This window comes from Rhinatrema bivittatum, chromosome 2 (assembly GCF_901001135.1).
Source record: "Rhinatrema bivittatum chromosome 2, aRhiBiv1.1, whole genome shotgun sequence".
In the NCBI taxonomy this organism is placed as follows: domain Eukaryota; kingdom Metazoa; phylum Chordata; class Amphibia; order Gymnophiona; family Rhinatrematidae; genus Rhinatrema; species Rhinatrema bivittatum.
Window position 1 is genome coordinate 716712192 of NC_042616.1, and position 16578 is coordinate 716728769.

The following is a 16578-nucleotide window of genomic DNA, read 5'->3' on the forward strand; positions in this document are numbered from 1 at the left end:
CTGGGCCCACATTCTAACACCGCTGGAATTTCGGTTATTGCCAAGCCTGGGAAAGACCCCACTCTGTGTGGGTCGTTTCGACCAATCTCTCTAATAAATTTGGACCTTAAGCTCCTGGCTCGTATATTGGCTGAACGCCTTAACACTATCCTTTCGAACTTGGTGCACCCAGACCAGGCTGGATTTATCCCAGACCGCTCAGCTTCAGACAATGTTCGGCGCACTATTGATCTCATCTGGTGGGCTCGCCGGGAACGTATCCCCAGTGCCCTTCTTGCTGTCGACGCTGAAAAAGCGTTCGATATGGTACACTGGCCATTTTTATTTAGCACCCTTTCCAAAATGGGGTTTGGTGTCCACTTCCTCCAGTGGTTGCATCAGCTGTATCACCAACCTACCGCACAGGTCAAAGTTAATGGTAGCTACAGTACTAAGTTTCCCATTGCAAGAGGTACACGTCAAGGATGCCCGCTCTCCCCTCTCCTTTTTGCGCTATTCCTTGAACCCTTCACCGCCGCCATTCGATCTGATGCTGCTATCCAGGGAGTGCAGCTGGGAGAGCGGCAATATAAAGCAAAATTGCTTACCTTGTAATAGGTGTTATCCCAGGACAGCAGGATGTAGTCCTCACATATGGGTGACATCATCCACGGAGCCCTTAAGCGGGAAAAACTTCTGGCAAGTTTCTAGAAGCTTTTAACTGGCTGCCTGAGGCTACTGAGCATGCCCGGCATGCCATGATATTCCCTGCCACAGGGGTCTCACTCCAGTCTTGTATGTAGCAATAAGCATAAGCAAAATTAAAATAATAAAGTCTGAGGCCCAACTCCGCGGGGTGGCGGGTGGGTTCCGTGAGGACTACATCCTGCTGTCCTGGGATAACACCTATTACAAGGTAAGCAATTTTGCTTTATCCCAGGACAAGCAGGATGCTAGTCCTCACATATGGGTGATTAGCAAGCTAGAGGCTGAGTCATTGTCCGTGCAGGTAGCAGTGATGCTTTGTTGAGGAAATGATGCAGCCGAAGTTCATAGCAGGTTGGTTGTAGAAGGAGTTGGGATTAAACTGGAAACAAGTTCTTTAAGACAGATTGTCCATAGGCTGAATCCTGTCGTCCTTCCTTGTCTAAACAGTAGTGAGCTGCAAAGGTGTGGAGAGAAGTCCATGTTGCTGCTTTACAAATGTCAATGATTGGTACTGAACGAAAATGCGCTACTGAAGTTGACATTGCTCTTACTGAATGTGCCTTTACTCGCCCTTGGAGAGGAAGGCCTGCTTTTGTATAGCAAAATTGTATGCAGTCTGCTAACCAATTGGATAGAGTATGCTTTCCCACTGCTTTACCTGGCTTATTTGGGTCATAAGAGACGAAAAGCTGATTGGATTTTCTGAGGGACGTAGTGCGATTCAAGTAATAGGACAATGCACGTTTACAGTCCAAAGTGTGTAAAGCTCTTTCGCCTTGATGAGAGTGAGGCTTTGGAAAGAATGTGGGTAGAACTATAGTTTGATTTAAGTGGAATTCCGTAACTACCTTGGGAAGGAATTTTGGATGTGTTCGGAGAACCACTCTGTCATGGAGAAACTTTGTATAAGGTTCATATGTGACAAGTGCTTGTAATTCACTAACCCTCCTAGCTGATGTAATGGCTATGAGGAAAATAGTTTTCCATGTAAGAAATTTAAGTTCACAGGTATCTATGGGTTCGAAGGGAGAACGCATTAATCCTGTTAAGACCAGATTCAGGTCCCATTGCGCAGCTGGGGGCCGAATTGGTGGTTTAAGTTGAGTTAGACCTCTCATGAATCTACTGACGAGAGGTTGTGTTGAAATTGGTGCATCTCCTATCTTGTTATGATAAGCTGAGATTGCACTTAAATGTACTCTGATTGACGATGTCTGAAGACCAGAGTCTGAAAGATAGTACAGATAATCTAGTAGAGTAGCTGTGGGGCAAGTGAAAGGATCTGTATTGTTTTGCTTGCACCAGGAAGTAAATCGTTTCCACTTGAAAGAATAATTCCTTCTTGTGGAAGGTTTGCGGGAAGCTATAAGCACCTGAGAAACATTAGTTGAGAGGTTAAGTGATTGTAAGATCAAGCTTTCAACATCCATGCTGTCAAGGATAGGGATTGAAGGTTGGGATGGCGCAACCGGCCCTGATCCTGAGTGATGAGAGTGGGAGCTACTCCCAGGCGTATTGGATTCTTGATTGACAGGTCTAGCAGTGTGGGAAACCATACTTGTCGAGGCCAATATGGGGCTATGAGAATCATGGACCCTTTGTCCTGTTGTAGCTTCACCAGCGTCTTGGTGATAAGCGGTATTGGAGGATATGCATACAGTAGGCCTGAGTTCCAAGGGCGAGCAAAGGCGTCCTTGGCTGGTTGGTGCTTCTGGTTGTGTCGAGAACAGAAGCTGTCCACCTTGTGGTTCAGATGCGATGCAAAGAGGTCTATTGTTGGTTGTCCCCAACGTTGGAATATGTTGGTCGCAACAGAGGGATTTAGAGACCATTCGTGTGGTTGGAACTGGTGACTGAGTCGGTCTGCTAGTACATTGTGAATCCCTGCTAGATAAGTGGCCTGTAGGAACATTGAGTGGTTCAAGGCCCAGTCCCAAATTTGTGCCGCTTCCTGACAAAGGAGATACGAGCCCGTACCTCCCTGTTTGTTGATGTACCACATGGCTACAGTATTGTCTGTTTGGATTAGCACAGTCTTGTGTGAAAGGCAGTCCTTGAACGCATGCAGCGCATAACGTATAGCTCGAAGTTCCAGAAAATTGATTTGGTAAGTGGCCTCGAGTTTTGTCCAAGTCCCTTGCGTTTGGAAAGAGTTCACATGAGCTCCCCATCCCAAGGTGGATGCATCTGTAGTTAATGTTATCTGAGGGATCGGTTTTTGGAAGGGCAGGCCCTTGCGCAAATTGTCCTTGAGTGTCCACCATCGTAGCGATGAGCGCAGCTGGTGGGTTACTTGGATGCGAGAGTGAAGTGGTTGAATGGCTTGGATCCATTGTGATCGAAGAGTCCATTGGGTTAGTCGCATGGCAAGTCTTGCCATAGGAGTGACGTGAACCGTTGACGCCATGTGGCCTAGTAAGATTAGAAACTGATGAGCTGTTGCTTGCGGTTGTATGGACATGGAGTACGCCAACCGGGACAGTGTTTGAGCACGATCTTCTGGAAGAAAAGCTTGTGCAAGGTTTGTGTCTAGTTCTGCTCCTATGTACTGTAGCAGATGAGACGGCTGAAGGTGGGATTTTTGATAGTTTATTAGAAAACCCAACCTGTGAAGCAACTGTATTGTGTAACGGAGAGACGTTAGTGCTCCTTGATGCGACTGGCTTTTTATTAGCCAATCGTCTAGGTAAGGGAAGACATGAACACCTTGTTTGTGTAAATGTCCTGCTATTACTGCTAGACATTTTGTGAATACTCTGGGAGCTGAGGCAAGGCCGAATGGTAGGACTCTGTATTGAAAATGCTGGTGTCCCACCTTGAATCTTAGGTACTTGCGATGAGGTGGGAATATAGGTATATGAGTATAAGCATCTTGAAGATCCAGAGAACAAAGCCAATCCCCCCTTTGTATGAGAGGAAGCATGGTGCCTAATGAAACCATCCTGAATTTTTCTTTCCTTAGAAATTTGTTGAGATTTCTGAGATCTAGAATGGGACGAAGTCCTCCTGTTTTCTTTGGAATGAGGAAATATCGGGAATAGAATCCTCTTCCCTTCTGGGAGTGTGGCACGTGTTCCACAGCCTTTGCTTTCAGAAGAGTAGATAATTCCATTTGTAATTGAGGAATGTGTTCGAGATAGGAGTTTTGTGGAGGAAACTCCTGCGGGGAAGTTGTGAAGTCCAGATGGTAACCTTGTTGGACTATGGATAAGACCCATTGATCTGTGGTGATGTTTTCCCATTCGTTGTAAAATTGGGAAATCCTTCCCCCTACTGGTAACTGTGGAAAGGGGTTTGGTTGGCTCCGTTCTCTGGTACTGCTTTCAAAAGCCAGAGGTGGAAGCAGTTTGGGGCGGAGGCTGAGGTCTTGCCGCTCTCTGCTGTCTTTGTTGAGGCCGTTGTTGAGGCCTTGTAGAGCGTGGTCTAGAAGCCTGAGGGTAATATCTCCTCGGCCTTTAGAAAGGTCGTCTTGTATCCCTACGCGGAGGCTTGCGGGCAGGATGAGTTGCAGGATCATGGGACAAAGTGGAGAGCTGCTTTAAAGTTTCAGAGTGCTCTCTAAGCTGTGCCACGGCGTCTTGTACTTTTGTTCCAAACAAGTTGTCACCTTGGCAAGGCAAGTCTACCAGCTTATCCTGGATTTCTGGACGCAAGTCCGAAGCCTTCAACCAGGCCCATCTACGGGCACTGATACCAGATGCTGCCGTTCTGGAGGAAGTCTCAAAGGCATCATACGCCGCTCGCACCTCATGTTTGCCCGCATCCAGTCCCTTCTGCACAATCTGTTGTGCTGCCTCTTGGTGTTGTTGGGGGAGAGATGGGAGAAATTCCTCTATCTGCTTCCACAGATTTCTTTGATGCTGCGTCATATATAGTTGGTACGCAGCAATTTTGCCATTTAGCATCGCTCCCTGGTAAATTTTTCGCCCCATCAGGTCCAGGAATCTGTTATCTTTCCCTGGAGGGATAGAGGCGTGCGTCCTAGATCTGCGTGACTTTTTCTGCGCAGATTCTACAACTAATGAGTTGTGTGGCAGTTGTGGTTTCTCGAACCCTGGGGCTGCTTGGACTAAATATGTAGAGTCCACTCTACGATTTACTCCAGGTGTTGTACACGGGTGCTCCCAAATCCTTTGCTGAAGTTGCAGCAGCACTTCATGCACTGGGATAGCCAAGTTATGCTTTGGGGGATCTACAAACTGTAGTATCTCCAGTGTCTGCTGCCTTTCATCCTTCTCTGCTTGAAGTTGAAAGGGGATGGATTCTGACATTTCCTGCACGAAGGAAGCAAAAGATAAATCCTCAGGAGGGGATTGCTTCTTGGCCTGAGGCGGAGTACCTTCAGATAAAAAATCCTCCGAAGAGTGCTCTGACTGTGTATCAGACCATGAATCTGTTGGGACCTGGTGTGAACGATGGTCTAGCTTTGCAGATGGTGCCATCCCAGATGGTCCTTGTAGAGGATCTTGAGTGTCCGGCTCACCCTCACTGGTATCACTCTGTCCCTCAGGCTGTGCAGGCAAGGAAGCTAATAGATCCTGGTATCTTTTTGTTAGCAGTGCATGCAGTCTTCTGTCAGAAGAAACTTCTGTAGCCTGCAGGGATGTATGTTTAGATTTCCCTGATGCCTTTTTCCCTTGTCCTGGAGTTCTGGACGGGGCTAGGGTGTACCGAGGTGCTACCTGTGCAGCAGTAGGCAGTGCTGTAGTCAGGAAGGAGAACATAGAAATGGGAATCAAGGAGGAGATAGGCCTAGGGGCCATTGCGGACACCGATTCCATCGATGGATCTGACAGCTGTATCGATGATGAAGCTGCAGAGATCATCGGAGTAGCAGGTATCGCTGAAGAGCAGCTGGCCGCATCCATCGGCACAGATAGTGCTGTTTGCGGAGATGCTGCAGTCGTCCTCGGCATCGAGATCGATGATGGCACCGGCAGTGGCATCGATATCGACGATGGCACCGGCAGTGGCATCGATATCGAGGAGGGCATCGACTCGATAGTCGGCATCGATTGAGTCATCGGCATCGGCCCGATGGCCGGCATCGACTGAGTCATCGGCATCGGCCCGATGGCCGGCATCGACTGAGAAGTCGGCATCGACCCGGAGGTCGGCATCGGCCCTAGGGTCGGCATCGGCGATGTCGCCGGCATGTTTTCCTTGAGGGCATCGGTGACAATTTTCTTAATTAACGCCGTTAAATCTGTCACGGAAGTCGATGGAATCGATTCCTCTGTCGGTGCTGCGGAGGTCGATGACAATTTCCGCTGCTTAGATACCGGTTCCTCCGGCGGTGGTAACGGAGGGATGGAATGATGTCTGCGGTGTTTGTGCTTTGTACGCACCTCAGAAACAGATTTTGACGATGCCACTGACGGTGTTGGCGATGAAGCGTCTCCTGAACCCTCTGGAATTCTCGTCTTGAGAAGTATCTTCTTCGATAAACCTACCGGTGAAGATTTTGTCGATGACGAGGGCGACGGCGATGGCCGGATTTGAAAAATCTGGGCCATTTTTTCCTGGCGAAGTTTCCTACCCTTCACCGTCATTTCTTGACACTGGGCACAGGAGGCGATGTCATGGTCTCCTCCCAGGCAGCGGACGCAGTCGACGTGCAGGTCCGTGATTGACATAGTCCGGTTGCAGGCCGGACATTTTTTGAATCCGGAAGTTTTTTCCGTCGACATCCGTCGATGATTCCGGATTCCTTTTTCACAAAAAATTATGTGATGTTTGTCACCAGCCGGTGACAAACCGAGTAAGACCCGAAAGGGGTAAAAATTTGTAATTTAAAGTTTGTCGTGAGGTAACTCACAGGGCTCCTGGAAGCCGCGATGCGGATAGCAGCGCGGAAAAAAGAAGACTGGAGTGAGACCCCTGTGGCAGGGAATATCATGGCATGCCGGGCATGCTCAGTAGCCTCAGGCAGCCAGTTAAAAGCTTCTAGAAACTTGCCAGAAGTTTTTCCCGCTTAAGGGCTCCGTGGATGACGTCACCCATATGTGAGGACTAGCATCCTGCTTGTCCTGGGATAAAATGTCTTTATTCGCGGATGATGTTTTGTTCACGTTAACTCATCCCCAGACATCCTTACCAGCGGTTCTGGCTGCAATCCAACGGTTTAGCTCTGTATCCGGCTACAAAGTGAATTTAGACAAATCGGAGATCTTACCGATCGATATCTCGCCGGACGGCGCTCAGTTATTGCAAAGGGACCTACCTTTTCGCTGGACCACTAAACCTATGAAATACCTCGGGGTTTACCTTTCAGCGGATGTGGACCAACTCTTTCAACTCAATTATGTACCGCTGTTCAAGAATATTGATCGTGACCTCCTACGCTGGTACCAAGACTCTCACTCTTGGCTGGGTAGGATCGCTATCATCAAAATGAACGTTCTGCCACGATTGTTGTATTTGTTTCTTACGCTTCCAATTCATCTTTCTACTAATATCCTAAAACTTACGCAGCGGAAGATTTTTGCATTCATTTGGAGAAAACGTCCACCTCGGATCGCCCGCCCTGTCCTTTTTCGTCCAAAGATCAATGGGGAGCTGAGTGTCCCCAACTTGGCCTGGTATTATGCTGCAGCACAAGTGCGAGCGATTCTCCATATCCACAATTGCTCCTCACAGCCGTTACCGTGGCAGCTTATTGAACAGTACATGTTGGGGGCCATGCCGATCACAGCGACATTCTGGCAACCGAGAACGACTTGGAGGCGCACTATCGTTGTTCCTCCCCCGCTACATACCACTCTCCGAGTATGGTCGCGCTGGAAAGATAAATTAGTGGGCGCCTTTCCTTATTGTCATTCATCAGCTTTATTTCACAATCTGCGCTTCCCTTTAGGATTACCTAAGGCAGCTTTTGCAACTTGGAAGAAGCTGGGACTTACTACTATGGGAACCCTCATCCATCAGAACTCGGTTATACCCCTCTCCGGTCTTCAGGAGCGTTACCCGGGCATTCCTTTCCCATTTTTAGAATACGCTCAATTGGCGCATTTTATTAGAGGGGAGATGGACTCAGCGCATTTTTGTTTCTCCAAATCTCTGTTTGAATCCTACTGTTCGCAACCTAAAGTGGTGAAAGGGGCGGTCTCTCGGCTCTACAAGCTCATACAAGGCGCCTATACAACTAAGCTCCCCTGCGCTCTCAAATGGGAATGGGAGTTGAACATTACGTAGGATGTGGAAAAGTGGGAGGACATTTTTCTCGCCGCACGCAAGTGTTCGCTGTCGGCACACTTACAGGAACACTGCTTGAAAATTCTCCATCAATGGCACTATGTCCCCACTCGCCTACATCGGATGTATTCAACTTCTTCCATAGATTGTTGGCGGCTATGTGGACAGCCTGGATCTTATGTACATATCTGGTGGGATTGCTCCATAGTGCAAATATACTGGACCATGGTGACTGCTTGGCTCTCCCAAGTTCTTGGGCAACGTGTACCTAATGACCCTGCTATAGTTCTTTTGGGGGATCCAGTGGAACACCTCTCTATGTCCCACAACAGGTTCTGTCTACAAGTATTCATAGTTGCGCGAATGGCTTTGGCCCTTCATTGGAAACAAACGACTACGCCTACCTTACAGAACATTGTGCATCATCTACACACCATCAATCAGCTAGAACATATCACGGCACTCCGCCAAAAACGCTTGCAGGCCTACAAGTCTGTTTGGTCCGCCTTTCTCGAGTGGCATGGAACCTCGGACTTGTTACAAACTTGAGTGTGGCCCCCTGCATGCTTCTTAGTATTTCTGCAAGTATGTCCACTGACTTTGAACATCACAATCTGACAGGAGTGGGTGCCTGATGTAGTGTTGTTCTCTTTTCTTTCATTGCCTGGTAGTAGTCCAATGTCCTCGTTTACATTGGCTTGCAAGCTGACCAATTATTCTTTAACATTGTCCTCTTAGGCTTATGGGCTAACAGTTTGAGGCAGGTGTACGTAATGCTTCTTGTTTTTGCTATTGCAGATACTTTACTTATTTTATGTTATTTCTTTCTCTGTGCAGGTGAGAGGGTGGTGGGTGGGAGGGGATGGTTACGGGATGAAAATCCATTATGTATGATAATGTTTCTATCCTACTGTATTGTATTGTTTTTATTGCTGTCATTGTCAATAAAAATTTCAAATCAAAAAAAAAAAAATCATTTTTGTATCGCTAACAGAAAAATATCTTCCTAAGCAATTTACAACATAAAATTATACAATTAATACAATCAGATACAAAACAATAAAGTAAAATACAATAAAACAAAATAAAAAACTATTGAATATATTCCTTCATCAGACAAGTTTTTAACACTTTTCTAAATGTAAGCAATTCTGTTTCTTCGCTCATAAATGGTGGTAAACCATTCCAAAATTTGGGGATCATTCCTGAAAAAGATTTTACTCTCAAGCAAGAATGTCTAAACTTTCTAACATCCTGAGGTTTCAGAAGATGACCCAACAGTGATCTCAAAGATTGATTTGATTTATACCAAGTTAAACGATTATGTAACTGAGGGGAACCTTCTCCTTTCAACATTTTGAACACCAGAACCAGATTTTTAAATTTACATCTGGCACTCACTGGGGTAGCAGGAGCTTCTGTTGCTGAGCAGATGGTTGGAAGCGAGGGAGTGGAAAAGAAGGGGCTGCTGCTGAACAAGGAACGGAGGGGAGAAAGAACGCACGGCAAGGAGTGGGGAAGAGAAAGGGAAATGGAGGTTATGGAGTGAGTGGAGGTAAAAAGGGGGATACAGGGCAAGTAGCTGGGGAGGGGAAAAGTGGGACAGGATGGGGTAGGGAGAACGAGGGGAAAATATAAAAGGATACAGGGCATAGAGTGTTTGGTGGGCAAATAAAAAGCAAGGGAAGGAGTGGAGAAGAGAAAGAAAGATGCTGGACAAAGGGTGGGGGTTCGAGAAAGAGGGGGGGATGCTGGGTAGGAGGGACGAGAGAGAAGGGGTGCTTTGCTGGAGCTGCCTCCCCCAGAGGGAGAGCTATGCCTTTGCCGCCAAAGGAGAAAGCGCTCTGGCAGAACGGCCACAGGTAAATCAAGGGGCAAGAGCATAATTCTGAATATCTGCCCCGGATGCTGAAAAGCAAGGTCCTGGCACGGATTACAAAAACAGAAAAACAGTGGCAATGTGAAAAGTGAAAGAATGCAACAACCCAAAAAAGAGTTACTGTACATAGAACCTCCTATGGAAAACGTTCAAGGACTTACATTTAGGGGCATTCATGCATTTGCTCACCCCTGCTTTATAATCATCTGTCCCAATTCTTTAGTGCTTGATGAAGTGCAAATGTGCACACATTGAAGATGTGGTGCTTTAAAATCTGTAGTGTTCTTGAAAAATGTTAAAAATCACACACATTTAAAAAGTCATTCACCTGTTTTAACAGTTCGTAATATAAAACTTGTGGAAGTTATAATGAAAATATATTTCCCCAAGATGGAGATTCTTCTCCATGTTATTCCAGCAAATGTAGCGAGGAAGCTTCAGCACACCACAATGGGACTATCTGGAGAACGGTCTCAGGGCTCACATTATCCGGGTTCCAGAAGGATCCGTGATTTACGGCCCTTTTGTCAAGGACTGTCGATGCCATGGCTAGGCTGAGCTGAAGTTGGGAAGCGTAGAGGGGGAAAAGGGGTCCCAGACAGTTTCAAATTATTGCTCATGGTCCCAAAAGAGGCTGGGGGTCTCAATGAAAAGGAAGCCCCCAAAGCGCAGAAGGAAACTTCTGGGCCCGCCCCAAAAAAATGAACAGCAAATAAGTCATTAATCAAATACACAGAGTTCATGACAACGAACTTTCAGGTTCTGGACCTCAGGCTGTCAGTGGGGGAGGGGGGCAAGGAATGCCACAGAATAGGCATTTGCAGACCCCCGGTGGTGAGGAAGTATCAAACAGTGGTACCTGGCTAAGGACTGCCATTGCAATGGTTAGACTAGAAGGGAGGGAGGGAGGGGAAAGGGGGTTCAAAACGGCAGGGTGGGGAGGAACCCAGATTACTGCAAATGAAAGTTCACTGCACCATAGTCCAGTAATGGCCAGGTCCGACCGAGCTGGAAGCCCAAAGGAACAGGAGGAAACTTCCTACCAGAAAGAGAAGAGAACTTAAGAAAAAAAGTATGCACTGCTCCTACCTGTCACACTGCTGCATTATGGAGATTTCTTTAATAATTTCCTGAAGATCTGACTCAACGGGGACTTGCTTGATGGCTACCACTTGACCCGACTCCTTATGTATCGCTTTAAACACACTTCCATAAGACCTAAATATTTTAGAAAATGAAACACGTGAAGGTTAGAGACACAAATCTTCTATTTTCTCTCCAGACATTTTGACCGTGTGGTGCGTTCTGTCACTTCCCTTGGCAGATTCCTGGTTGACACCCCACTGCTGACAGCAGCTAACAGATCAGCAATCAAAGACAGTGAATTACTACAGAACCAAACTGCTGCAGGAAGAGATACACAGCTACACTGAATATTTTACTTGATGTTGCACAGAATTAAGTCAATCCCACCTTTGTAAAAATCTCCTACTTTCAATTTCAGGTTCCAGTTATTTGATTCTGCTGTAACAGACTAAAGGAAAAGTCCCTCTCAGACAGTGGCAAAGCAAGCAGCTTTGTAACATTAAGAAGAGGCATTGCCCTTTCCTTTAGTGTCAAAGTTTCCTTAGGATGCTCTTACCCATGGTCCAGTTTAAAAAAAAGTATAACACCGTATACCAAAAGGGATAGTGATTAGAATACCAAAACAATCAAACACGACACCATCGCTTTCTGCAGAATGACCAAAGATCTGTAAAAGGACCTTCAAACATGACTACCAAAGACCACTATCAAGGAAAATGGTGTTGGAATTGTAATCATTGGTCCACGTTCAATGCTCAGAAATGCATGTGCTCTTTTTAAATGTTATATTGCAAAGTAAAGTCACAATGGTGAAAAAACTATTCCACTCAACAATGAATTCAATGCAGTACTTAACTTGTGGTATGAGTGATAAATCTTTCTCCAGCTACAAGCCAACGATGGTATCTCATCCAAGGACACGGTCCCAATAGAACAATGGGGTAAGTAATATCCAGAGCGTATACACCAGGGGAAAGTTTGTTGATACCCTAAGTCACACTTAACCGTCCTGCAACAAAAGCAGAAATCGCTGACTCTTAAGCGTGATTTGATGAATCTACAAACTTTCCCCTGATGCAGACTCTCCGATACAGGGTTCCATGTCGGGATATTAGTTTTTGGATGAGACACCTTTTTCTTCTGGGACAGTATCCTTGGATGAGCTACCATCGCTGGATTATAGCTGGATAAAGATTTATTATTTACAGTGCAAGTTAAGTACTGCTTTGAATTCTTTACTGCATTTTTTTTCACCATTGTGACTGTTTTGCAATATAAAATTTAAAAAGAGCACACATCTTTGAACACTGAATTTGGACCAATGATTATAATTTTGACATCATTTTCCTTGATGGGCTTCGGCAATCATGTATGAAGGTCCATTTACATATCTTTGGTCACTGTGTAGTAGGAGATAGTACTGCATTTGATTGTTTGGCACAATTTAAAAATGACCCACTTTTTAGTGATAACGTTAGCATGCTTCTTAAACAGCCCAGTAGGCTTCCAGTAATATCAGAAATATTTGACCTGCTGCTGATAGTGACTTGTTACTGCCTTTAAAAGTAGTCAGGCTCTAGCACTAGGGTTTCCTTAAATTCTTGTATTCACTTGCTTAGGGAGGGTACCAATGTACTGAAAATCTTAAAGACTGCAAAAGTTTGAATTCACTTTTGATTATCCATGTACGAAAACTCATTTAATATGACTGGAAGGTTTCTAATTCTGTTACACAAGCAGCCCTGAAACTTCAGAGAGCTGAACACAGAATATTTGGTCCTCATTTAGTTGAATCTAAAGCTTAGACACTCAGTACAGAGATTACTCCTGTCATAATCTTCTTTTAGCATCTTTCAGCTTTTGTGTAAAAAGGTCCTTAAACACTTGTTAAATCCATCAATCCATCCATCCACAGGCAATAACTTCTCGCCTCTGGACACATTAGGATCAAATTTGGGGGAGGGGGAAGAGAGGGAAGTGAAGCATGGTCCTTGGTAGCTACCCTACTGAAAATGACCTTGATCTGATAAGAGGTTCAAAGTTGAAATGGTTTTCCTCATATGCTTCTACTATGAAGTTCTAAATGTATTTATTAAAATATTTATTATCCGCCTAGAGCAGACAAACTATGCTAGGCGATTTACAATTTCTTCAACAATGTTTATGTTTTGCTTATTCTTCTCAGGTTATTTCTCTGCATTAACACAGGAGTCAATATGCAAACAGGGTGGACAAACCATGTGTTTTAAACATGCACCCATTCCCACTGATGGGATAGGTTTTAGCCGATTAAGTCTAAAACTTACCTGGATATAAAAGAGGAGCATTTCAGTGGCTGGGTTTCAACTTACTGTAACTAGGTAAATCTACTCAAGAAAGCCAGCAGGTCTAAAGTTATCCAGATAAGTTTAACTAGATAATTTTTAACCTAAGTGGGTATATGCAGCGGGACACTTGTTTGCTCCTGAATATGCCCAGGTACCGTAAGTTGGAAAAAAAATGTAGCAGATTGTGGCAGGCCAAACCCCAACACCTACCCCTCAATCTCCCAACTCCTGCTCCCAAAATTTAAAAAAAAAAAAAAAAAAAAGATGCAGGCTGAAATGGCACAATTACCCATTATCCTTCATGTGAAAAAAAAAAAAAAGTCACTGCCATTGTGTCCCAGCAGCTTTTACCACCTCCCGCAAAGTAAATATTTAAGTGCTGGAACAGCTGACAGTTATAGTCACTTATTCTGAGTGGACCACATTCCCTGGGTGCCGAGCCCATCTACATGAGCTCCCCACTCCAGGGCAGATGCATCCACGGTTAGCACAATTTGAATAGGGAGACTCCGAAAGGAAATCCCTTGTTCCAGATTGGAGAGTACCCACTACCAGGACAAAGAGTCCCAGAGAGACGGGATGACTCAAGATGCAATCCTGGAGGCTCTGAGTGACCTGGTGCCACTGCGACATCAGGGTCCATTGGGCTCTGCGCATGTGTAAGCATGCCAAGGGAGTACGGTCGCGGCCATGTGACCCAACAGTCAACATGTGCCAGGCTGATACCTGCTGGTTCTGTTAAACCTCTGTCACAATGGTCGCCAGGGGGCACTGGGGGCAGCCATATCTAGCAGGGCTCCAATGGAGTCCAAATGAGATGACGGACTGAGATGGGACTTTGGATAGTTGAGAATGAACCCTAGTGACTCCAACACCCGAATGGACAAGCATATGGACCAGGCTGGCCCCTACCTGGGACGCACTCTTCACTGGCCAATCGTCCAGATACAGGAAAGCATGCACTCACAGTCTACAGAGGTGGGCCATCACCATGGCCAGACAATTTGTGAAGACCCATGGGGCAGATGTGAGCCAGAACAGCAACACCCAGAACAGGAAATCCTGTTTTCCCACTTCAAATCAGAGATACTTCCTGTGACCGGAAAAGATCTCAATATGGGTGTAAGCGTCCTTCAGGTCGAAGGAGAATAGCCAGTCCCCTTTTTGCAAAAGGGGGAATCAAGGTGCCCAGAGAAACCATCTTGAACACTGTTTTTTTAGAAACTTGTTCAAGGCCCTCAGGTCTAGGATGAGACAGAATAGTCCTGTTCTCTTTGGAATCAGGAAGTACCTGGAGTAGAATCCTTGCCCTCTTTGCCTTGGTGGTATGGGCTCGACCACTCTGGCCGTTAAGAGGGAGGAGAGCTCCACTTGTCTCACCTCCTGTTGCGCTACCAGTCCCCAAAATGGGCACAGAGGGCAATTTGGCAGGACACCCAATAGATTTAATTGGTACCCCTGGTGGATGATGGACAAAACCCACTGGGTTGCAAAGAACTGCAGCTTGCCCCCGACTGGAGGGTCCATCATCCCGAGTACAGGCAACTGGCTTACTCTCCATATGGGCTAGTCAAACCTCATCCCCGGACTTGACCGAGGAGCTGGTTGGGGCTTGGAAGCTCTCTGCTGCCTGGGACAGCTGCGGGAGCTCTGATGGTGTAGACGGGATTGAAGAGGTGAAGGATAGTACTTCCTTTGGTGAAAGAAAGACCTCCTGTATGAGGAGGACAGGTCCAGAGTGCTGGTGGAGAGTTGTTGGAGGCTTTCATGATAGTCCCAGAGTTTGGCCACAGCATCCTTTACCCTATCTCCAAAGAGATTCTCTCCCGTGCATGGCACATCAGTATGTCATTCCTGTACCTCTGTTCTGAGATCTGAGGCCCGCAGGAATACCAGTCTGCGGGTGCAATTCCCGCTGCAGAGACCCTTGATGCCATTTAGAAAACAATGTAGGTCGCACGGACTTTGTTTTCTCTATACTCCAAACCCGTGTGCACCAGCAACATGAAGATAGCTGAGCAGCTGCCTTAACAGCAGCAAGACATCTCCTGCACCTGCTTCCACATGTCCCGTGAGTATTTGCTCATGTAGACCTGATAGGCAGCAATACAGGCAATAAGTATGGTGCCTTGGAACACCTTTCTCCCAAAAGCATCCAACGCTCTGTGGTCCTTTCCTGGGGGCACAGAGGAGTGGGTCCAAGCATGCTTGGCCCTCTTGAAAGCAGATTTGACCACCACCAATTGGTAGGGATGCTGACGCTTATCGAATCTGGCAGCCTTTTGAACAAGGTAAACTCTGTCCGCCTTCTTATTCACAGGAGGCACTGTGAGGGGTGTTCCCAAATCCACAGCAGCAACTCTAAGGATCTTGTGTACCGGGACCACCACGATTTCTTTAGAAGGCTCCACAAACTGAAGAACCTCAAGCATTTTGTGCCTGGCATCTTCTTCAGTCAAAAGTTGGAATGGGATGGCCCATTGGTCTTCCCACGATGCTCAGCCTGGTGCAGAGGTAGAGGAGGATGAACCCGATGTCCTCGGCCCAGAGGAAATCAACAATGGTCGGTCTCCGCCGCCCCTATCCACGGGCAACCTTCATGGTCCCGCCAATGTCGGTGGCATGGTGTCCATCGGTGCAGCTCCAAAGTCCTCTGATGCCGATGCAAATGACTGATTTCTTCGACCAGAAGAGGTTGTTTATTTTGTCGAGTTGAAGCCAAAGTCCCTTCAGAATCATCTGTGCGCACAAATGACAACTCCGGATGTCATGCGATGCACCCAGAGGATGCAAACATCATGAGGATCAGTGATCAACTTGGTCCTCAGGCACTGGGGGCATCGGCGGAAACCAGAGACAGCTGTGACGGGGAGAAACAAATGGGGAAAAACACAGAATGATGGCAGCGGATAGCGATGGAAGACGGGCACTGCCACCACAGGGGGAACCAACCACGAAAAGAAACTTAACTGAATGTTGAAAACCCTGACTGAGGGCACTACAGGGAGGCACCAAGAGACCCGGTGACAGACCGAAGGAAAAAGATAGCGAAAAACTGCAAAATCAAAGTTTTCCACAAGGCAATCAAACCGTAAGGCTCACAGCTCCATGGAAAAAAAAAAAGACTGAAAGGGACCCCGCATGGAACCTGGGTATAGGGCATGCTGGGAGTGCTCAGTGTACCTAGTCAAAGTTTCTAGAAACTTTGACATAAGTTTTCTGCAATGGGCTCCATCTGATGATGTCACCCATGTGTGAGGTCTACCATCCTGCTTGTCCATGGAGAATTGTCTTAACATGAGTTTGCATAGATAGAACTAAACACCAAGGTTACAGGCAGAACTAACAATTCGAATAGACTAAGAATCAAACTGAAATGAAACTAGTATCTCATATGAAGATATC

General features: G+C 46.4%; 1 protein-coding gene across 1 annotated transcript in view; it reads right to left on the bottom strand.

Moving 5' to 3' along the window:
• Positions 1-16578, bottom strand: part of STK3 (serine/threonine kinase 3) — a 671555-nt gene that overhangs the window by 586873 nt on the left and 68104 nt on the right. The window contains exon 3 of the mRNA XM_029591777.1: positions 10850-10978. Coding sequence (XP_029447637.1) covers positions 10850-10978 — 129 coding nt within the window. The remainder of the gene's footprint in view (positions 1-10849; positions 10979-16578) is intronic.